General features: G+C 35.1%; 1 protein-coding gene across 1 annotated transcript; it reads right to left on the minus strand.

Moving 5' to 3' along the window:
- Positions 1–10,395: 10,395 nt before the first annotated feature.
- On the minus strand, positions 10,396–12,023 carry LOC111905909 (transcription factor bHLH168). Its single transcript, XM_023901641.3, has 3 exons — positions 11,860–12,023; positions 11,410–11,730; positions 10,396–10,672 (listed from the first exon to the last, which is right to left on the minus strand). Exons 1-3 carry the CDS (start codon positions 11,974–11,976, stop codon positions 10,598–10,600), a joined length of 513 nt encoding a protein of 170 aa, XP_023757409.1. The 5' UTR covers positions 11,977–12,023; the 3' UTR covers positions 10,396–10,597.
- Between the last annotated feature and the right edge of the window lie 13,208 nt (positions 12,024–25,231).

Below are 25,231 nucleotides of genomic sequence, written 5' to 3' on the forward strand. Positions count from 1 at the left end.
ACTCAGTGATTACGAATGCGAAATTCGTTTTCATCCGGGTAAAGCCAACGTAGTAGCTGACGCCCTGAGTCGGAAAGAATATTCTGGTCGTAAAGTCAAATCATTAACTATGTCTATCCATTCACACTTGTCCACGTAAATAAAGGCAGCTCAGCTCAATGCTTTGAAGCCTGAAAATGTGGCGGGTGAATCCCTAAGAAGGATAGATAAGAACTTGGAGGTTAAGGGTGGCAGAGCTTATTATTTCATGGCCCGGATCTGGACCCCGAAACTAGGTGGTTTCAGAGACTTGGTCATGAACGAGGCGCACAACACTCATTATTTCGTGCAACCGGGATCAGATAAGATGTATCTGGACCTCAAAAAGTTATACTGGTGGCCTAACATGAAAGTAGAAATTGCTACCTTCGTGGGTAAATGCCTTACTTGCACAAAGGTCAAGGTCGAATACCAGAAACCCTCCGGTCTTCTACAACAGCCTGAGATACCGGAATGGAAGTGGGAGCGGATAACTATGGATTTCATAACCAAGTTGCCCAAGACAACGGGTGGACTTGATTCCATATGGGTCATCGTCGATAGACTGACCAAGTCTGCACATTTCCTGCCGATCAAAGAAACAGACAAGATGGAGAAACTTACAAGAATTTACATTAGGGAGATTGTAAGACTGCACGGTGTTCCCTTATCCATTATCTCGGACAGAGATAGTAGATTCACTTCGAGGTTCTGGCAGTCGTTACAAAGTTCCTTAGGAACTAGGCTGGATATGAGTACAGCCTACCATCCACAGACCGACGGGCAAAGTGAGAGAACTATCCAAACCTTGGAAGATATGTTGCGAGGCTGTGTGATAGACTTTGGGAAAGCATGGGATACTCATTTACCCCTTGTCGAATTTTCCTACAACAACAGTTATCACAGGAGCATAAAGGCAGCTCCATTCGAGGCCCTCTATGGCCGAAAGTGCAGATCCCCTCTATGCTGGCCTGAGGTGGGTGATACCCAGTTAGCTAAGGGACGAATTCCCGAAAGCACTCTCACCGGTCCAGAAATCATACGGGAAACGACAGAGAAGATCGTTCAGATCCGTGAATGATTGAAAGCCTCCAAAGACCGATAGAAAAGCTACGCTGATAAACGTAGGAAACCGTTGGAATTCCATGTGGGCGACTGCGTTCTATGCAAGGTCTCACCCTGGAAGGGCTTGATACTCTTCGGAAAGCGTGGAAAGCTAAATCCAAGGTACATTGGGCCTTTCGAGATTCTCGCAAGAATCGGCCCAGTAGCTTACAAACTTAAATTACCACGCGAACTCAGTAACATACATTCTACCTTCCACATATCGAACTTGAAAAAGTGTATGTCCGACGAGACTCTTGTTATTCCACTCGACGAGATCGAGATCAACGAGAGCCTCAACTTCGTGGAGGAACCAGTAGAGATCATGGACCGAGAGGTCAAGCAAACGAAACAAATTCGTATCCCGATAGTGAAGGTTCACTGGAACGCCAAGCGAGGACCGGAATTCACTTGGGAGCGTGAGGATCGGATGAAACTGAAATATCCTCGTCTTTTTACTTAGTTATTTGTAACTACTTATTTGCTTAAATTCTAATTTCGGGTCGAAATTCCTTCTACGGAGGGGATGATGTGACAACCCGAAATTCTATTCTGTACAAACAATATCACTTCCATAGAAGTCAGAACAGTTGCAGTAAATTTTCAGACTTTTTAGTATAAGTTTGAGTATTTCAGAATTTACACTTAAAGAGATATCAGGAGAGAGGATGCACAAGGGTTTTGAGCAACTCTGTTATTTCAAAACTCTATGATATTAGAGTTCATTTCTTGACTAAAAATATTTTCTGCCAAAAATCCCAGGACTATATATATGAATCTTAGAAACATTATTTCATTATTTCCAATTCCAACTAGAGAAAAGCCAATTTCTCTCTCACGGATCTTCGGGTTTTCATCCCAAATCATGAGTACCTCTCTCTATTTGTATTATATAGCTTGTTAAGTGCTTAATAACATAGAAATCATATCAAAACAGCAAGATTTGAGAGTTTACCGCCCACGAACACCTTGGGGAGTAAACTCTTTTATAAGGGTCAAATGTGTGCCTAGCCCTTTCCACTAGATATGTAACTAGCTTAGACTCATGTCTTATTGTATATAGGACTAGAAAACACCCTGAGTAAGGTGTTCATGGCCCAAGAAGTTCTTGGACCGTGAACTCCAAACTCATGGGTCAAAAGAGGCATTAAACCCTCCAAAAGCCTTGGAACAATAGCCTTGGAACAATAGCCTTGATTTACTCCTAGTTATATAGGGACTTTAAATCATCAAAAACCCATCCCAAAGAAAACCCATCCCAAAGAGAGATTACGGCCGTAATCTCTTATGGTTTTGGTCATTGGGGCCGTGAACTCCTCAAAGGAGTGTACTTAAGCCCTAAACCCTTCCAAGGATTAAAACACCAAGTAGGAATGCTTCTAGGGATCATTTAGAACTTCAAGACACCAAATGACATAAAGCTTAGGAGCTTACGGCCGTAAACTCAAGGGTTTACGACTGTAAACTCCTTGTGTGAGGATTCTTGGAGAGTAAACTCATGTATGAGGTCCTTTGGAACCCTAAACTCACTAGCCGGATCCTACAACAACTTTGATGAAATCCTTAGGGCTAATAACACTTATTATAAGTGTTTAACATGTTCTAGGAGGTCTAAACAATTTCAATTAGTAGTTTAAAGTTAATTGGGTACACATATGTGTGATTATATGTTAACTAGGATCATAGTGTGTGTTCAAGACTTCACTTGACACCTAGCAATCCTACATCTTCAGTACATCCGTACCACTCACTACAGGTGAGTTCATACCCCTTAATCAATGGTTTAAATGTTTTTCAATGCTTTGATGGGGAGGGGGGGGGGGGGTGGAATACAAGTCAAATACTTATAGTTATTACATCAATCACATGTGATTAATAACTACAAAACTAGTGATTTCCTTATTGTTCAAATTGTTTATCAAACTGTTTTGCTTCAAACTGTTTTACAAGTTCTTATACATATCAAATACATTTACTTACACTCTGTTTTACTTATTATCAATTGCATGTCTAGGTATGTATAGTTATATAAGAAATGTTTAAAAAGCTTAGGAAGGCCTGCCCACCCTATTTCCTTTTCGCGCTTGAGATGTGGTCTAGTGGGATATCGGGTACCCGTCCGAAGGCCGTTTAAATATTAGTTATATATCATGTGTACATATATAGTCATGAAGGTCCTTCCAGTTCATTCGGTACCCTTGGATAGCAAGGATATACTTCCATGTTCATACGTACCAGTTACATCACTAGTAAGTTACCATAGGGGTAGCACAGGAGGATACTATTACTATTACTAGAACAATGAAACATACAATGAGTCAGTTCATTCATGAGTCAGTACGAGTAATACATACAGTACATTACAGCTAGTACGCACAGTACATTACTATACATGCTAGATAGAGAGAACATACATTACAGCTAGCACACACAGAACATTTCAGTACATACAGGCTAGACAGAGAAAGATTACACTTTCAGTTAGCACATTCATTACATATACATTCATGCAGTTATGTGAACCGTTGAGCGGGTCATGGCACTTCCTTCCATGACCGCTCTTGTATCCCGAATCTCCTTAATTGGGGAGCGTATGAGTTTGCGTATAGATCTATACTGGATTGACTATCCTATACATTGTTGCTCGCTACAGTGGGACTTGAAGTCTACGGGTGCCAAATGTCATTTCTTACGGCGTCTTACATCATCGTTTTACTAGAGTCGGTAGCATGATACAGGTCGATCACATGTTACTTGGATCACCTTTTGTTTTAAGGTAGTTAGTACCCCGGTAGTCACTTATTACAAATACTACGGTACAATAATATTTTCCCATTACATTCACTTCATGAATATTCACATGATGCACGGTAATGCAAAAACTATATTTTTGGTTAATGATAGTCAGGATTGGGAAAACACACACTCTAACAAGAGACATACACACAGACACTAGATGCCTTGGTAGAAGGCTACAGTTAGTAGGAAACATAGGGTTTTCTAGGAGAGTTCAAACATTTTACAAAACATTGTACAAAACATTTTACAAATGCTTTCATACAAAGACATACATTAATATACTTATGATCTCAGCAGCTTTAAGCTAATACTCGCTTTCAAAATAACTTGTATTCTCAGGTCACCACTAGACAGGTGCAGGTGCCAGGCTTTTAAGAAGATGGAGTTGGTTCAAGACTCATCTTTTATTTTGATATGTATATTTTTGGTGTCTATAACTTTGACAGAACACACATGTATGAAATTATACTATTTAATGCAATGGATGATGTTGTTGCTTGTTTACTATTATTCATTGTTCGTGATACTATACATGATGTCCTCCGCCCCAAAATGTTTCCGCCATTCATGGTTTTGGGGTGTGACATAATTATACCTACCATAGTTGACAATAATATTGATTTGGTATCTTGCATTAAAACATAGGAATTCATTAGAAAGGAAGTGATACATCAAACTTTATAGTTCCTAAATAACTTTTTCCTCTGCAGAACACGACAACTCATGGTTATGAAAACGGATTCTGTATATATACAAAATTTTAACAAAATCCATTTAGTATTTCCAATATTTAATTTTAATAATTAATACATTTCCAAAAAAAACACATTAATTATAAAAGTCTAGGATCTAAGTTGCAAAACAAATAAATGGTTAGGTGTTTATCCGATTAATTTGAATCCAACCCGGTAGATATCGATTATCAATTATATTCTGCTATATAATTCCTAGATTTCTAGGATCGCTAATAACAAACTTAATTAGTTGTGTTTGATAGCATGTATGTCTCGGAACTCTCTTGCTTATGTGACCTTATCACAAAAGATTTCCAATCTAATCATCCAATTTAAAAAACATGTGTTATGTACCTACAACTTGGTTATAGAAATCACAAATACACCATGGTCATCAAAAGATAACACTAAGCAGTTAGACGACCTTTATCTAACTACTGCATACAAGAGATATGTGAGTGTTCCTTAAATGGATTGCATAGATTTAAGTTTTGTAAAGGGTCTTTCTTATTTTTATAATTCTGGCTTGAAAAAACATATTATATCAGGATTATTGTATACATCCAATATACAATGATATACTTTAAAAACCTTATTTTTGTAAAACCACATTATAACAATGTTCTTTTATAAAATCCAGTTTAATAAAATTTATGTGATCGAATTTTGATAGCGAATATTAAATTCGACATTTGAGCGCTTTAGAACATTTGTAAACTTTTTAATACAGTTCCTTTAGTAAAATAAGGTTTGTATTTTGATTAGTTTATAAATCTCTATTTTAAACTTGTATAATTTTCATCCTAAAATTTTACATGTTTTAAGTTTTAATAAATTAAGCTTGTTTTATTTTAAAACTATTTTTACCATCTTATTTTAAAGGTAAAGTTCGTTAAAATCAAACTCATTTGTGATATATTTTTACGTTCAAATATTTTCCTTTGGAAAACTAATTTATCAACTATAACATAATAACATAAATATAAAACAACACAAACATATTAAAAACACATGTGCATAATCCAAGCCATAAACTAGTGATATTTTTGTAAGCCACCACAAAAATATCGAGTCTATTTCTAAAAGGACATAAGGGACATTTATCTTCTATGTCTTTATGTGCTCCCACTTGCTTTAACACTTTGTAGTAAATTTATAAAAATAATTTTATAAAGTTTGAGAAACTTTAAAAAACATAAGTTTATAAATTTTTGATCTTTAAAATTGTCACCATCTTCATTCTTGTTACATTTTTATAAAAATAGACTATTTCTAAAACTAATCTATTACATCAAAAAATTAACAAATATAACTATCTATCTAATTATTATATACAACATAAATAAATAAATAATTGCAACAATTTTAAATAAATCAATACATGGAACAACACAAAGGTCAATGGCTAGTTTATGCATATTATACACATTTATATACTCAAAATTATATAAAACAACTTTTTGTTATTTTAAGACAACTTTTGTGACTAAAAGATGCATGTAAAATTGTAATCATAAAATAACAATTATAAATATTTTAAAGTTGTCATAGAAAATATGTATGAATTTTTCTTGCAATGAAAAAACCATCTATGTTTTCCAAAAACAAATATTTCATCAACTTAACAAATAATCTACCTAATCTTACAAAAATGTCTCTGATACCAATTCTTGGATTTTTATTGAAAAGTTGTTTCATAAACACAAACATAGCAATGTAAGACGTTGATTTTGACAAAATAAAATTAGTTTTATTCCCACGAAAAGATCATTTTGCAAGACTACAAAAGTTGTTATGCACTTCTTCTTATTTGGTTGTTGTTTAATCTTTCTACAACTTGCAAGATGACTTTTGTTGAATATAATTTGTTATGTTATTTTCGAAAAACACAATCCTTCTATTTGCCATATTACTAGTTTATGAAACTAATTTTAAAATAAAATCCAACAATATATACTGTGATAGGTGTCCGACAGAAAGATATAATGTCAGAGGAAGATAATAGTAAAATTTTGGAAATCTTGGACATAGTATGGTGGATTTCGGTACCTAAGCTTGTATACATGGAAGGGTATATTCCCTTTTTCATACATATATATATATATATATATATATATATATATATATATATATATATATATATATATATATATATATATATATATATATATATATATATATAGGGAAAAGGGAATATACATTACAGTCCCACCTAAGCTTAGGTACTAAACCTCTTGAAAATACATTGTTTTACTATATAAAGATTGCGGTTAATGGATTCACGATTAATAATTCAAGATGTAAATTCAAGATCGACACAATAGGGTTTAGGGTTTAGATTTAGGGTTTAGGGTTTAGGGTTTGGGTTTAGGTTTAGGGTTTAGGGTTTCTGGTTTAGATTTAGGGTTAAGTATTTAGGTTTAGGGTTTAGGGTTTAGGGTTTCAATTTAGGGTTTAGGTTTAGGGTTTAGGGCTTAGGGTTTAGGTTTTAGGTTTAGGGTTTAGTAATGTTCACTTAGGTGAAGTAATAAACGATAATTGAGGAAAGAAAACATGGATTGTAAAACGATAATGAAAGAAAGAAATGTTGTGGAGGATGATATATTTACCATCTGAAACCAAACCGGGTATATCTAGCATGTTAAAACGACATATTTAATAAGTTTAGTACCTAAGCTTAGGTGGGGCTGTAATGTATATTCCCTATCCTCATATATATATATATATATATATATATATATATATATGAGTGTGTGTGTGTATATATATATATATATATATATATATATATATATATATATATATATATATAATCGCTCAGATATCAGCACCCATACTACCTAGGTCATGTGTGTAAACTTCATAAATCTCTTTATGGGCTCAAGCAAGCACCATGTGCTTGATACGAGTAGTTTACAAATATCTTCTATTCCTCCACTTTATCTATAGTGAAAAGTGACATGTTTATGTTTATTTTACAACTTGATCACCACCTAAGGTATCTATTATTTTACAACTTGATCACCACCTAAGGCATCTTATTTAATTTCTTGGTATTTCTGCCACTTAGACACATAATTCAATGTTTCTTAATCAAACCAAGTACGCAAAAGCCATCATTAAACGAGCTAATATGGAAAAACACAACTACAATGACTGACACAAGATCCAAACTAACTCTTGATGGTAACCACATGACCAACCCATATATTTTTCACAACTTAGTGGGTGCATTATAGCACCTTACCCTCATACATCCCGCCATGCCATATACATTGTGCAATAAATTTGCTTATTTATACATGTCCCACGAGTACCACAATTTAAAGCATTTAAGAGAATTATTAGATACCTTCTAGGTACTATGGACCTTGGTCTCCAACACCTTTAGCCCCCACACAATTCATCATTTATATAGATGTTGATTATGGTGTCTATCAGACACACGTCTGTCCACCTTTGGTATTGCGTCTTTTTGGGAGAAATCTTAATTTCATTGTTAGCCAAAAGACAAACTACAATTTCAAGTTATAGTGCTGAGACTGAGTATTAGGGGTGGAAAATGATGTTGCCGAGGCTGGCTAGTTCAGATTGACCTCTTGAGCTATATGCCCCCTGCGTCATGCCATATTAATCTACTGCTATAACATCTATGATGTCTACCTATCTAGAAGCCTTGGTACAACATCAATTTCCAAACATATTGAAATGCATACATATTTCATTTAGAAAATGTTTGCTCTACATCAAATTTGTGTCCAATTCATGTCTCGTTTGATTACCAATATGTCGATATCTTCACAAAGGTACTTACCTCGTCAACTATTTCTTGAACTCTGATCTAGCTTGAGCGTCCGATGACCTCCCGCTTAAATGTTGGGGGCTTATTAGCAGATATTTATGATTGTCTATTTGTATTTATATAGAAGATTTTATGTATATCCCTTCCTCGAGAAGTTGGACTCACTTTTCAAAATATAAGCTTAGATAGTCATTTCTAATTATATAGTAAGGACGCTTCTTTCTTGTCGACTCATCTGGAATGTTGAAGAAGAAGTTAGACCCCTCATTAAAAGATTAACCCCGACTGTCATTTATGATTATAAGTTACAATGTTTTTTACCAACAATTGTGCTATAAGAGCTAGGTAAAGGTGGTACAAACATCCAATACTTACATGTTGATATGTTCAAAATGAATCGATACATCAGATGGATCATGGACACTTGCAATTGACCCAAGGCCGACTCTATGTATAAGTTTTTTTAGCTAGGGCTTAGGGCCCCTAATTCTAAGGAGCATCATATTCTGCAAAGTCCAAAAGTTTTGTTCATTAAAACATCTAATCCGGTAATCACAAAATAAATCAAGCGGAAGAATAAATCAATGATTGTTGCACTCATGAAACTGAAATGACACTGTATTCTTCTACCAGTTTTGATTTCTACGGCACATTTATCTCATCCATTTCCGATTTCCGAGTGAAAGAGTCCGAAGAAATACACATTCATCTTCTATTCTTTTGACTTCTAACTTGATTTCCGATTCAAATCCTTATCGATATGCGTTTCACTTTCGCAGTATTCCGTTACTGTTAGACAATTTTCATTTCCTTAATCTATTCTAGTATTCTTCTATCTTGATTCTTGATTCTCAATTAGAAGTCTTTTACATGTATTATCATGTATTGAAATGGATATGACTAAAATCACATCTTATAACAATTTATTTATGGATCTTATGACTCAATACGAGTCTTTGCATTGCTTGTTCTGTTATTTTATGGCGTCCGTAGTGATGGTATGCTGAAACTATATGAGAATCTGATGCGTAACAACTTTAGAAGGTACGGTTTAGGAAATAGTTTAAGAATCAATTAAGGATTTCAAACTGTTCACCTAGAATAACCAGAAATCCTTGAGCATACTGATCAATGTTATAGAAAGCACAATGTTGGGATGATTTGATTCGTTAGTCTGATCACTCTCAATTACTTTTTCGATTAGAATATAGCTATGTGATTGAGCTATCTAGTCCTTGATACTATGAATTCTTAACAGTGAATGATAGGTTTTAGTAACAAGTTTGCTATGTACTTTTGGTATATTAGGTGTTATAAGAATCATGTAGAAATTTCTATCAAATTCTTGTTGATTTAGCTTATTACAACATGAAAATTCCTTTATACCATATTAAAATTATCCATGAAGACCTTTTATGTGAATACAATTAAGGATTATATTAAAGGCCAAAGGACCTCAAAATTTTGGTTCGTTTAGATCTCCTAAACTGGTTGAGCCGCCCTGAATTGGTTAGCAGGAGCAAGTCTTCCATTTTAGATGCATATTTCTAAGTGTTAAGTATCTTTAAATATTTATTTTGGAGTTACGAATAGTGATTCTTGGTTCAGAAGAATTACTATTCTAATGTTCAAAAATCATAGTTTTTAATATTCGAAGACAAGAATTACTATTTTCTCTCAAAGTTATTCATCATTTTCTACTAAATTAAGTATCCTGAAAATAGTTTTGATTCTTTTGAAGAAACTTGCATACCCAAATATTGTAAAAGCTATTCTCAATTTCTGATTTTCTCTCCTACGGAATAAATTTGAAGATTGGCGCTTAATAAAATTTCTATTACATTCTTGTTATTAAAATATAATATTCTTTGTTTTTTCTTGATGTGTTGTGTATATTATTGTATTATTGTTTTCTGCATGCTTGAAATTAATCTCTTGTGAAGTTATTCACAACTTTTATTCATTAGCCAATGCACGATATTTGTGAAAATACAATCTAAGATACATATCTTACGTACAAAATCTTTTAATTTACAACCTTGTATCTTTTCCGCTTTGATGCGTATATTGTAATCATCCTGCAAACTTACTATAACTGTGTGACATCCAATAATTCAGCAGACAATCGTATCCCAATTCCTTACGATAAGTAAACCAGTTCCAACAACCTGGACTCTATCAATGCGACATCGAACCCTACCCGAGCTTGAAAAGCCTGCATACATACATTATACAAAATGCAGTCATTAGCTATGAAGCTGGATATATACAAATTATTGCTTATGCTAATTATGTACGCATTTGTATACATGGGCTTAGTTTTAGTGTTAAAGTGGTGATAAATTCACATATATATGCATGCAGTTTGGAGTAGCCTAATCAGTAACATGGCATTGATTAAAAGGAAAGCATGAAGTTTTTTTTTTTTTTTTTTTTTTTTTTTTTTTTTTAACACAACCATGAAATTGTTGAGATGCGCCTTTCCATCCCTTCGAATACCTTTGCTAAAAGGAACACATGAAGTGGTGGATGGAAGATTTTTATTTTTTAACCATGAAATGCATGTTCCAATTCCAATAGATTTTGTTTATGACGTATTCCAGCTTTATGTAACAGAGTACAATAACAGTTGTTATTTTAACAAAAGTTCTGCCGTTTTGTTTTTTTGTTTTTTTTAAAAACAACTATAAATATTTACTTTTATGTGTAAACAATCATTCTAAACAGCTGCACGTAAGGAATGATTGACCTGAAAGCTTTTTTTGTAATACAATGAACATAAAGACTTTTCGACACTTTTGAAAACCGGACCGGACCAACCGGTAGAACCGATTCAACCGGGAACCGGTCAGGAATCACTTGAACCATCGAACCTGTAACACGGCTGGTTCGATGTCCGGTCCGGTTTTCAAAATATTGTTTTTCGAAATTCATAGAACCACTGTTAATTACCTGAGCATGGATGGTGCAATAGATGAGTTGACCAACAGTGCAGAAACTAGAGTTCGTAATTTCAGCACCACCTTGCTCTATAACACTCAATACGCGAAAAGCCTCGGCTTTCTTGTTATTCGCCGAGATGATCAAGTTCACCTCAAGTTTCGAATCAATTTCAGTCACTCGAACAAGCTGCAAACTCTGTCCGTTATTTGAAGCACATCTAAGCTCGTTTTCAAGCTCTTCTTTCCTTGCCTTCAATCGTTCCACTTTTTCTTTCCGCTGTATCAGTGCATTCGCTGCACGATCCAAGAACTCTGGCAATGGCATCCTCTCCTGTATCAGGTATGATGTTAGATAATCAGATTAAATGAGAGAGAGAGAGAGAGAGAGAGAGAGAGAGAGAGAGAGAGAGAGATAGAGAGAGAGAGAGAGAGAGAGAGAGAGAGAGAGAGGGGGGTGTACGTAAGGTTGAAGATGAAGGAAAGAGGCAAGAGTAGAGTAGAGGTGTTTCATCCGATCACGGCGTTGTCTTTCAGAAGCGGCCGGTTTCCGGGGAACAGATGAACTGCTGCCGGTCATCTGGATTTGTGTTAAGTGCGGTTGTGCATCAGTAGTGGAGTTTAGGGTTGGGCTTTATAGATAGGTACTGTTGGGTCGATCAGACCAGGTCTACTCATGTACAGTAATAGCCACAAAATTAGACGACTTAAAGAAGTCGTTATCTATGTGAAGCAAAAATAGGACCAACATCATTGTCACATTCCACCGTATTTTGCAACAATTCAAAGAACCCGTTTCTTGTTCGAAATACTAATGTTTTACTAGTTTAGTATTTCCTCGACTACGATATAATTAATGAGTAGATGATTTTTATTTAATTTGTGTTCTAATAAATAAAAATCTTGTTTGTCATGTGTGTCTCATTCATATTTATTTTATATTTTATGACATGTCTTTTGATAATTATTTTAGATTAGTTTTTTTATATAAGATTTTTTGATTTTTTCTATTTTATTAAATTATATATAATATTTAAATATAATCATGCATATCAAATAATGTCATTAATCAATTTATTTTTTAATTTCAAATTTTCAAAATTAAAGTTTCATTATTTTTCTTTGTTTATTTATTTAAATTGTTTGTTTAAATTTAAAATAGAAAAAAAAAATAATTCAATAATTTCTTTTATCCCTAATCTAATCTTCTTACTCTAATATAAAAGTATGTTTATTCTTCTTTTATCATATGTTATATGTTATTCTATTAGGTCGTCTAATTAATGTCATTTCACTTGTCAACATATTAATTGTTAATTTCAAATTTCAAATTTTAAATTTCCCAATCTAATTAAAAAAAATTAATAACATCAAAATAAAAATTAAAATAAATATAATACAAATTATATGTTGATATAATTTTACTTATTTATTTAAATCAACGATTATAATTGTATATAACTAAAAAGTATCTCTTAATTAATAATTTATTTAAAATAATTGATTTATAATTTTGAGTTTTTACTATGAAAGTTTAATTAATTTTGTAATTTTGATTCCTACGCCTATAAACTAGTAAATAATATGTTTATTCTCCTTTTGTCATGTGTCACCGTATTAGATTTTCTAATTAATGTCATGCGACATGTCAACATATTAATTATCTATTTAAAATTTTAAATTTAAATTTCGCACTTTAATTAAATTGAATTAATAACATTAGAATAAAAATTAAAATAAACTTAATACAAATTATAAGGTCACATATTTATTTAAATCAATCATTACATTTATATGTAACTAAAAAATATCTCTTAATTATTAATTTATTTTAAAATAATTTATTTAAAATTATTGATTAAGAATTGTTAGTTTTAAATTTACTTAATTTTGTTACTATAGGTCCATAGGTTATAAACTAGTTTTTCTTATAAATTCAAGCTTCACAAATGTTTAAAATTTCATATTTATTTATTTATTTTTTAAATTAACACTTGTAATACATACGTCTTGCACCTAGTAGTAATAAAATAAAAATGTTTCATAAGCCTTATTTAATTATTTTTATAAGTTATAAAAAATTAATTTTATATATATGAATATCGAAATACTTATATTTTTTAAAGGTTAAAAAAAAGTCACCACATTTTAAAATAACTTTTTAGATGATATAAAGTTATATTTGTATTTTTGTATTTTTATTTATGTGCTACCAAGATCTTTGTACATACATAAGAAATGGAAGATTGGTTTTTTGACGCGTTTAAAAGTTTTTTTGTACCGACCCAAGAATGGAAGGTTTTGGGGTACTGTTACATCACAACATTCATTTCTACATGCTCTTCAACGCTGTGTGAATGCCCATCTTTCTCCCTATAACATCATATTTCGAGAAGTTTCTTATTTTCAAATTATGAGCAACAAATGGATCAAGTAAACACCTTCGACTTCAAGGGAATAGGATTTAGACCTTATTTTATGTTGATTATATTGGTTATATGATCTAAGCCCTTGGTTTGTGTTTTGGAGCCAAAGGGTAAAATGGGAAAAGTTAGATGTTAGGCTTCTTCCATGAATTATGTTTTTTAGTTCGACATATGTTAAGCCAAAATTAACTATATAGAAGTGTAGGGCGTGTCAATACCTTTTGTGGATATAAAGATCGCCAAAAATGGAGTTGAAATGAAGAAATTATGGTTGTTTGAAGTTTGAATGAATTTGGGTGAAAAGTCATGGCCACGAAGTGCGGATTAGATCCTATGACATGGAAATTAGTGAGGCCCAAGCCCATGATTTTTATGGTTTTCAATGTATTTAAGCTTAATGTTCCACATTTAGGCATTTTATTAGCCTCCATCGCCTCCAGAATTCCTTCGGAGAAACCCTAGCCTCCATCTTCAAGATTTGAGCTTCTCATCTCTCCTACTTGCTTTTTTGGCTGCTTGATGAAGTTCGAATATCAAGAAGGTTATTTTAGTTTCAAGTAATGATGCTTCAAGTTTAGATCCATCAAACACTTCATTTATAGACTATTGTAAGTATAAGTTCAAATCTTGCTATCTTGTGCTTTAGATATTGTCATTTGGGGTTTTGGCACTTTTGGTCAATTTTATGGATGATCTTGGAGTTGAGTGGACTCCAAAATCTTTTCATCAGTTTGGAATGTTTCTTGCACCTCATAGACTAGGAAAATTATGATCTTTTGTGTTCCCTTTTACCCATGAAAGTTGTGTTGGTCCTTTAGGCCATTTTGGTGCATTAAAGTTTAGATCTTGAATGAATGGGGCATTATTATAGATAAAGTTGGAAACTTTGTCCTTGTAGTCATTTTATTGATTTAGATCTGCAAGTAGGAGATTTGGACTTAATGGCCTAAGGTGAGAAAGATGCATTTTTGGGTCTCTTTGAGACTTAAAGTCTAGATCTTGGTGGTTTGGACATTCCTAATGGATAAAGTTAGAAACCTTATCCATTAAGAACTTGGAAAGAATTAGATCTGAGCTAAGGACTGGTCTTTGCTTGGTTTAAGGAAGCTTGGACTAGTTGTGTTGTTGATGAGGTAGCTGTTAAGCTTCTGTTGAGTTGTTCAGGTGATTTTTCCTTACTATACTCATAGGTCGAAGTCCCTAATGCCACCCCAGTAGGTTGTGTTTGTTGGATAAGGTGTCTAAGTCCATAATTATTTCTGGTATGTACTTGACCCGACCCGGCATGGTCCATTTGAGTTGCATGGCACCATGCATTCGGATAGAATAAATGAGAGAAATAACACTTGTGGTTTATTAATATACTATAAGTTCTAATATATTAATAGTATTATTTAATTAGTATTGATCAAGAATTAATTTAGAATTCATTAAGTGATCAACAGATAACTAATTAAATATATGGGTTGATTATGTAAATCATCCATAACTTGTATAGTGGGCTAAGAGGCTCCATGGATTATCAAGGTGGGTTAAACCCATAGGATGCTCCATGGGAGTTACAAACCCATTGGTCATGGAAATGAAGAGCCATGACACATTAGGGTTTACATGGTGTAACCCTAGATGTGTCACACTATATAAGGATCATCTCCTCCACCAAAATCGGCTACACACATAGAGAAGTGAGGGCTAGGTCGATTTTATAGTGCTTATATTCTCTCAAAAGTCATTCCAAAAGAATTTGGTATCGTGTGAAGCATTTGAGGCATCATACTTGGGGTGCTAGGCTCTCAAGGTTTCAAGGAATCAAAATCAACTACAAGGTATGTAATTCTAGCCATCCTTTTAGGATTAAAGTTCCCCATGTATGCTAGATAGGATTATGAACCTTGGAAACCAAATTTTGCATGTATTTAGACAAACATAGATCCAAGGTTATTAGGGTTGCATGTACACTTAGGAAGTGTTAGAATGCTCAAAACTCATCAGTGGTATCAGAGACTAGGCTTGTTTGTGAATACTTGATGCAAAATAGTGTTAAAAATCGATTTTTTTGTTGTGTGCTCATGGGACTCGACGCGTCCATGGGGAGGACTCGACGAGCCCAAGTGTAAATGCAACCAACTCGATGAGTCTGTTTGTGTACTCGACGAGTTAGTCATGCAGAATGTAGAAATTCTATTTGTGCTGCTGAAAATGGACTAGAAACATTACCCTAAACTGTTTTGGTATTATAAAACTTGTTTTAGATGGTGTAATGGTTGTTCTAATCCATTTACAATGGCTAAGATCAATTTTTCATGATTATATGTGTTCATATGTTCTTGAAATGTTGATATGAATATTTATGTGTTTTAATGGAGTCCATAACTTGTCCTCAAGTTATGGATAACCAAAAGTCTCTTTGTGTAAATGGGCATTAAAAGAACACATAAGTTATAAAATGAAGAGTATTCATTTTAATTACTCATAAGTTATGAATGTGAAAGGTTTTGTAAAGTTACAAATTTTGGAACAAGTATAGTCACTTAATAAACTTTAGCTCCAACCCTTAGAATTTTAAAAATTAAAATTCAACCCTTATACTTTATAATATTATAAGTTAATAATATATATATATATATATATATATATATATATATATATATATATATATATATATATATATATATGTATAAGATCAAGTCGTCTTACCGCTAGTACGCCTCTTTCACGAAGCCGGTCTATAAGGGGGGTATAAGGTTGTTGCCTATAAAATGGCAATTTAATGGGTGTCCACTCTCACGCACCGCTTCCTTGATCGGTGGAGGGTCGTTAGCCGAACGGGTAGGACAAGGACTTATAAACTCTCATTAAAAGTATGATGAATAATATAAAGTAACTAAATGTTTTTATTAAATTCCCAATCTTAGTTACTTTAGTAAAAATGTGAATAAGGTGCTAATCCATGAAATTACACATTACACTTTGTTTAAGTCGTTGGTGGAGCATGTGTGGTTAACCGGCACACTAACTTGGACTTAACAAGGTAGGTAAAGGGTGACTTAAGGTTTATCATAGTATCGGTGGAGCATGTGTGGTTTACCGTCACATTGATTAAGTGATAAACTTTAAGGGTACCAAGTGATTTGCATGGTTACTTCACACCTCGTTTTGTGATCCTCGGTATCCCAATCACAAAACATGGAGGGCACACTCGAGATTGAAACATGCCTTTGAAAAGTTCATTGAATCTCAAAAAATCTAGTAATTTCTAAGAACCAATTAAAAACCTAATATCTATATTTCGTTTTTCATGGTGGAAATTGGTGAATCGTCATTCACCTACCTTTTAAATATGTTATAGCTTGGATTACGACATACCTCTTCTAAGTTATAATATATTGTGATTGGATCCTAGCCTTAATATTACATTTGGGTGTTTTATTAAGGACTCTCTTAATATCTAAACTAATCTTGTTCTCTTCTTTCAGATGTCTTCAAACAATGCTGCTTCTGGCTCTAATCCTAATGGCTCCTTTACCCTTATGAACTTGTGTGGGAAAGTCTTTTTTGATGGATCCAACTTCAATGAATGGATCAGAAACATCAGGATGATTACCCGCTACGAGGACAAAGAATATGTCCTCGACAAAGAGCTTAAGGAGATTGATGAGACCACTGCCACTCCCCAGGAGATCGCTGACTTCCGGGCACATGAAAGGGATGCTACCAAAGTGGCATGCATCATGTTGGCCACTATGACAGCAGAACTCCAATAATCCTATGAGGAATTCTACCCTTTTGAAATGCACCAAGATCTGATGGAAGGATACCATCAAAGCGCACGACAAGAGAGGTATGAAATCATCTGCTCCATCATAACAACCATGATGAAGGATGCGGAATCCATCACGAGCCACATGCAGGAAATGCAAAGGTATTTGGATCGGTTGATGAAGCTTAATGTGAACTTCCCTAAGGAGCTTGCAATAGATATCATTTTGCACTCCTTACCATTGTGCTATGATCAATTCCACATGACATATCACATGAATAAGGAAGAGGTCACACTCATCAAACTCCAGGGACTCCTCAAGACCGCAGAAACAAGTCTTAAGAGTAAGTCGGTTGTTAACACTCCTACTCCAAACTCCGCCCTGGTTTTGGCAATCAGGAAAGGTCGAGGGAAGAAGAGGAAGACCTCTTCGAAGGGTACCAAGGCTAGGACCCTTGATGGATCTTCTTCAAGTGGAACCAAGAAAGGTTTCGTCGCTCCTTCTTCTAACCCAAAAGAGGCTGAATGCTTCTATTGCCATGAAAAGTCATATTTGAAGCGGAACTGCCCAAAGTACCAGCAAGATGTGAAGGATGGGAAAGTTAAACCCAACCATGCAGGTATTTACACTATCTTATCTAATAACTCACCCCATTCTAACTCTTGGGTCCTTGATACCGGTTGTGGTATTCATATATTCTATGATTTGCATGGACTAAGAAGAAGTGAGAATGTGGAGCATGGAAGAATAAACTTAATCATGGGGAATAGGAAAGCTTTACCTGTCACCAAGATTGGAGTTTATACTTTATTGCTAAGTAGTGGGTTTAGTTTAGATTTGAATAAATGTTGTTATTCGCCATAAATGGCAAGACATATTATTTCCTTTCATGCATTGTATAAACAAGGTTTCACCTTTTCAATTAATAATGAAGTTGGTTCGATTAATTTATTTTAAAGCATTACCTTGTGATGGTGTGTATGAAACTGTATCTGTGGTTGATAACTTAGGAAATAATGTATTGTGTATTGTTCTGTTAATGATAATAACTTGGATAAAGCATCATTATGGCATTGTCGTCTTGGACATATAAGCAAGAAACGCATATGCCAACTCCAAAAGGATGGAATCTTGGAGTCATTTGACCTAATGTCATATGATAGTTGCGAATTATGCTTACTTTGAAAAATGACAAAGTCACCCTTCATAGGTTCTTGTGAGAGGGGTGAAGGTTTGTTGGATCTTATACACACGGATGTGTGTGGACCCTTCAAACATGCCACAAGGGATGCTAATCGTTATTATTTGACTTTTACTGATGATTACAATAGATATGGATATGTCTACTTAATCAAGTATAGGTCATAGACTTTTGAAAGGTTTAAAGAATTTAAAAAAGAAGTCTTGAATCAATTGGGAAGGAACATTAAGATGCTTCTATCCGATCGAGGTGGTGAGTATCTTAGTTCAGAGTTCCTCGACTATCTTAGGGAATGTGGGATTGTTTTACAATTGACACCTCCCAAGACACCGCAGCTGAATGGTGTGGCTGAGAGGCGTAATCGAACCTTGTTGGATATGGTTCGTTCCATGATGAGTCGAGCTTCGCTACCAATCTCATTTTGGAGGTATGCCTTAGAGACTACCGCAAATATCCTTAATCTGGTCCCTACAAAGAAAGTTGCCAAACCTACTCATGAGATGTGGACTGGTAAAGTACCCAAACTAGACTACATCAAGATTTGGGGTTGCGAGGCTTTCGTGAGACGCGAGACTCATGATAAGCTCGAAGCTCGAAGTGAGAGGGGTATTTTCATCGGCTACCCACAACAATCCTTTGGTTACCTCTTCTACAGACCTAGTGAAAATGTGGTCTTTGTAGCTAGGAGGGCTGTCTTTCGAGAGAGAGAGAGAAAAAGAGAGAGAGAGAGAGAGAGAGAGAGAGAGAGAGTTCATAAGCCAAGGAGACAGTAGGATGCAAGTTGACCTTGAAGAAATTCAAGAGTCAAGTGATGAAGGAACTTCAAACCCTAGCACTCAACTTGAGGAGGAAACTCCGGTTGAGCTAATTGACAAATCTGTACCTCTGAGGCCTTCCACAAGAGTTAGGAATACACCTGAGCATTATTATGGTATTCATATTACTGCAGATGGTGATACACTTATCAGTGATGAGACACTGATATGTCTGGATGAACCTAACAGTTATGCGGATGCCATGGCAGGCCCTGAGTCAGCCAAGTGGAAAGAGGCAATGGACAGCGAGATATAGTCCATGTATGACAATCAAGTTTGGAACTTGGTTGAGAATGTACTAGGTCGTAAGACTGTAAGGTGCAAATGGATCTTCAAGAAGAAGACCGACATGGATGGTAATGTACACACTTATAAAGCACGATTGGTTGCAAAGGGTTTCTCACAAACTCAGGGGGTTGATTATGATGAGACCTTTTCTCCAGTGGCAAATATTAAGTCTATTAGGGTTTTGTTAGCCATAGTAGCATTTCATGACTATGAAATATGGAAAATGGATGTCAAAACTGCTTTCCTTAATGGAAAGTTGGCTGAGGACGTTTACATGAGTCAGCTAGAGGGTTTTGTCAATACAGAGTACCCTAATAGAGTGTGGAAGCTTGAGAAATCCATTTATAGATTAAAGCAAGCACCTTGCAGATGGAATCTTTGCTTTGATGAGAAGGTCAAAGAATTTGGCTTTTCTAGGAGTGAAGATGAATCTTGTGTTTATGTCAAGGCTAGTGGCAGTATAGTTAGCTTTTTGGTATTGTATGTGGATGACATACTACTCATAGGAAATGACATCCCAACTCTGCAGGAAGTTAAGTCTTGGCTTGGGAAGTGTTTCTCTATTAAGGACCTAGGAGAAGCTGCCTATATTCTAGGGATAAGGATCTTGAGAGACCAGAGTAAAAGACTAATTGGACTTATTCAGAGTACCTACTTGGATAAGGTGCTGAAGAGATTCGGCATGCAGGACTCCAAGAAAGGAGAGAGTTACCAATCTAGAGTAACGCCAGATTGAGTAAGACACAAACCCTTAGTACTAAGGCTGAGATAGCAGAAATGAGTCGAATACCTTATGCTTCGGCTGTAGGATTGATCATGTATGCTATGACATGTACTCGACCTGATGTAGCCTTTGCCTTGAGCATGGTCAGCAGGTATCAGGGGAACCCTGGCAAGGCACACTGGACTGCGGTAAAGAATATCCTCAAGTACCTACGAAGGACTAAGGACTGGGTCCTTACCCTCGGTGGGAGTGATGACTTGAGAGTTGTAGGGTATAGTGATGATAGCTTTCAGAATGATAGGGATAATTTCCGCTCTCAGTCTAGCTGGGTCTTCACCTTAAATGGGGGAGCAATTTCTTGGAATAGTTCCAAGCAAGAAACAGTGGCTGATTCAACTTGCGAATCAGAGTATATAGCAGCTAGCGAGGCAGCAAAGGAGGCGATATGGTTGAAGAACTTGATTGGAGACCTTGGAGTTGCACCAGCTATTAAGGAGCCAATGGAAATTTTCTATGATAGTGAAAGTGCAGTTGCCTTAGCCAAGGAACCAAGGGATCACGGGAGATCTAGACACATTGACAGAAAATACCATTTCATCAAACATCGAATAGAAGAAGGACTCCTCGTGGCAATGAGGGTATCATCGGATGAGAATCCATCAGATCCCCTCACAAAGGGACTGGCTCGGGTTAAGCATCTCCAGCATGCTCGGAGCATAGGGCTGAAGGATGATATTAGATTTAGTAGTTAGATAACCTTGAAATGTGTAAAGTGTAATTGACATTAGATGATGAATAAAAGGTGTTTTAATTATGAGTAAAGTGTTGCTATCTCTTGTCGATCGTTTACTATATTTCTTTTGCATGTTTCAACTTCCAGAATAATTATGTTTGGTATATCATATTATTCGAACCTCCACAGTCGGTCATATGTCGGAAGTAGGTATGAATCATGACTGTCATGATTGGTTGTAGAGGTCTAAGTTGTTGGACATGGCTACAACACTCATGAGTGCTCATAAGTTATGAGCATTGAACCCAACCCACGCTTATTGGAATCACTTCATGGAATTTATCTCGAGTGATCGTGAGACAGTAATATCATATAAGTCTTCAAACCTAGAGATATGATTTGTTACTTATGAGTTGGTTATGCATTGATTGTACAAAAACGCATTGGTAACTCGATGTTATAAAACGTGCTCTTGTGTATAATTCAATGAGTAGTAGAACAAACATATGAGTCAAAGTTTATCTGTTCCTCCTTGGATTAGAAGCTGATATCTGGGGCCCTTCGATGATTTTGTTTTAACCAATGTACCGGGCCCGGTCAGAACTAAGTTGATGTGTTCAATTAAGTTCTTTGTCAAACAAATCGGAAATCGGGAAACAAACTGCTGGACAATAAGTAAGACATTGTTCCATGTATTTGTCCGGCTGATATCTAGAAAAGAGGATTATATGATCACTTATCTTAAATGGCGTATCATCATCTTCTCAATTCCGAGAGACCTTGAAAGAGCTATGATTGCTGATCGGTTCCTGAAGTCATACTTGCAGTTATAGTTATTAGACTAATCCAAGTGGGAGACTGTTGGATAAGTTGTCTAAGTCCATAACTATTTCTGGTATGTACTTGACCCAACCCGGCATGGTCCATTTGGGTTGCATGGCACCATGCATTTGGATAGACTAAATGAGAGAAATAACACTTGTGGTTTATTAATATATTATAAGTTCTAATATATTAATAGTATTATTTAATTAGTATTGATCAACAATTAATTTGGAATTAATTAAGTGATCAAAAGATAACTAATTAAATATATGGGTTGATTATGTAAATCATCCATAACTTGTATAGTGGGCTAAGAGGCTCCACGGATTATCAAGGTGGTTTAAACCCATAGGATGCTCCATGTGAGTTACAAACCCATGGGCCATGGAAATGAAGAGCCATGACACACTAGGGTTTACATGGTGTAACCCTAGATGTGTCATACTATATAAGGATCATCTCCTCCACCAAAATCGTCTACACACATAGAGAAGTGAGGGCTAGGCCTATTTTAAAGTGCTTGTATTCTCTCAAAAGTCATTCCAAAAGCATTTGGTGTTGTGTGAAGCATTTGAGGCATCACACTTGGGGTGCTAGGCTCTCATGGTTTCAAGGAATCAAAATCAAGTACAAGGTATGTAATTCTAGCCATCCTTTTAGGATTAAAGTTCCCCATGCATGCTAGATAGGATTATGAACCTTGGAAACCAATTTTTGTATGTATTTAGACAAACATAGATCCAAAGGTTATTAGGGTTGGATGTACACTTAGGAAGTGTTAGAATGCTCAAAACCCATCAGTGTTATGTATCCTGGTATATAGAATGTTGTTATGTTGTAGTGACCGGTTAGATTGGTAGATCTATATGATTACCTGTACTTGCTAGCTATACGTTTATCTATTGCATATATCGACATAAGGAAGTTAGGCTTAGGCAATACTGCTTTGTACGAAAGCCAAGAAACCGGGGAGTAATCCAGACATAAGTTATGGGCTAGGAGGGCAATCCAGACTTATGATGTGGGCTCGGGAGCAATCCAAAAATAAGTTGTGGGGCGAAAGGGCAATCCAGACTTATGTTGTGTGCTCAGGGGTAATCTGGTATGATGGTTGTGGACAAAGTGTGCATGTTGTTATATGATTATGTGTTGGTACTTTAGGGGAAACTAACTAAGCTTGGGCTTATAGTTTTGGATTTCTTGTTTCATCTACTTAGATGATCGTGGAAAGGCAGAGGCTTTATCATACATATCCTCTACAATTTTGATTTCCACCTATTTTGAATACTATGATTTTGGGATGTTTGTATGTAAAACTTATGTTTTCTGACTAAGGTTTTATGAAAACATTGGTTTTATCTAAATGAAAAACGGAAATTTTTATCCTGAATCTTTGGATGCTATAGGTTGGCGTTCGCCTTGGTTTAGGAGAATTGGATGAACACTTTTATGATTCTAGATTCATAACTAAGGGGCAAAAAAAATTAGAATTTGTTGAAAATTTTAACTCAAAAGGACCGGAAGAAGGGATGAGTTGTGTACGTTCAGCCAGAGTCAAGGAAAGTGATTCTCCAAGATACCCACATTTGTTTCTACATTGTTGATATGATAGCAATGCATGCTAGTATGTAGGCTAAAGATCTTTAGGAATTTCATGATAGAAATGCCTAATGTATGAGGCCTGATAGCCTAGGATAATTTTTTGTAATGCTATTTGGAACTAACATTATTATTGTGTTGCTTGGTGTATGTGTCATGGTTTTACATAACTAAGATTTTATAGTCTGAGGATGTTTCATTCAGCCTTATTTCCTGTTCTTTGTTTGTGTGGGGTTAAGGTAGAATAAAGTATTTGATCATTTATCGAGTCTAATGTTATGTATGACTAGCATACACAAGCTCCTTTAGTGGAAGTTTCATGAGCGAGTATGGTTTTAAGTTTTCCAGCATGAGGAATGATTAACATCTCTCGAGTGAGTGAGTGTAGGATGTATGCGTAACCTTGGAAGTGGTTTAGTACGAATGGTGCATTGCTTAGCGGGTTTTGAGAGTACCAGAATGATTAGTTACTTAGTGGATCCATAACATTTCTTGACAAAAGTACGGATATGTCACACCCCCAAACCAGGACGACAGAAACGTTCGGGGGCGGGTGACTTCATCTTGTAATATCATAACAAATGATTATGAATGAAACATAGCAACCATCATCATACATAGAAGATACCAACATGCATTGTTTACAACTTTGTATTTGTTCATGAAATTACATCCAAAAAAAACACAATGTATGATATTTCAAAAATACAATAAATATTCCAAAATCCTTAGCTGCCAAACGTGATTACTAAGTCTCTGAGAATACAAGTCATTTTTAAAAAGCGTCAACAAAGAATGTTGGTGAGTTCATAAGCATATTTGTAAGAAAAAACTTGTAATAGTTAGTAAACTCCAGAAAATCCAATATTTTCTGTCAAAATAGTTTGTGAGTCTCGTTTCAAATCATGTAGAATTGCATATGTATTATTTGTTTACCTTGTTTGAAGTTTTATAGAGAGTGTTCCCAGAAAAAACCTGTATTTTCTTGTTATACGAAAAGTTGTGGTCTCAAAACCCTAAGACTAGAGTGGTGAAATTAGTTGCAAAGTAGACAATACATAGTTTTGTACTTTATAAAATGAGTAGAGTGTATGTTCTTCGCAAATTTAAAAATAATATTGTTATTCTCTATGTGAGTCGCTACAACCATACTAATGTGACTAGAGCGCCTGTCTTGACGTTCTTCAGGCGTCAGTTTCGAATAAGATATTTGTCACCCTACACTGTCATGTCTAGCTGTAGCGAACTGCTCAGGTGTGGGGGTGTCAACCCTGTATAGATCTATACACAATATATCGCTCTCCCGCCAGGAGACTTTGGTTATAACTACATGACTTACGGTGTACACTAAATTGGTGGTGGAGGAGTGTCTCACAAGAGCCTTAACCGAATTTACGCAAACGTTGAATCCTATTATTTAATATTATAAATAATGTTAGTATTGAATATTTACGACTGCAGTT

This window comes from Lactuca sativa, chromosome 8, assembly GCF_002870075.4.
Source record: "Lactuca sativa cultivar Salinas chromosome 8, Lsat_Salinas_v11, whole genome shotgun sequence".
Taxonomy (NCBI): Eukaryota; Viridiplantae; Streptophyta; class Magnoliopsida; order Asterales; family Asteraceae; genus Lactuca; species Lactuca sativa.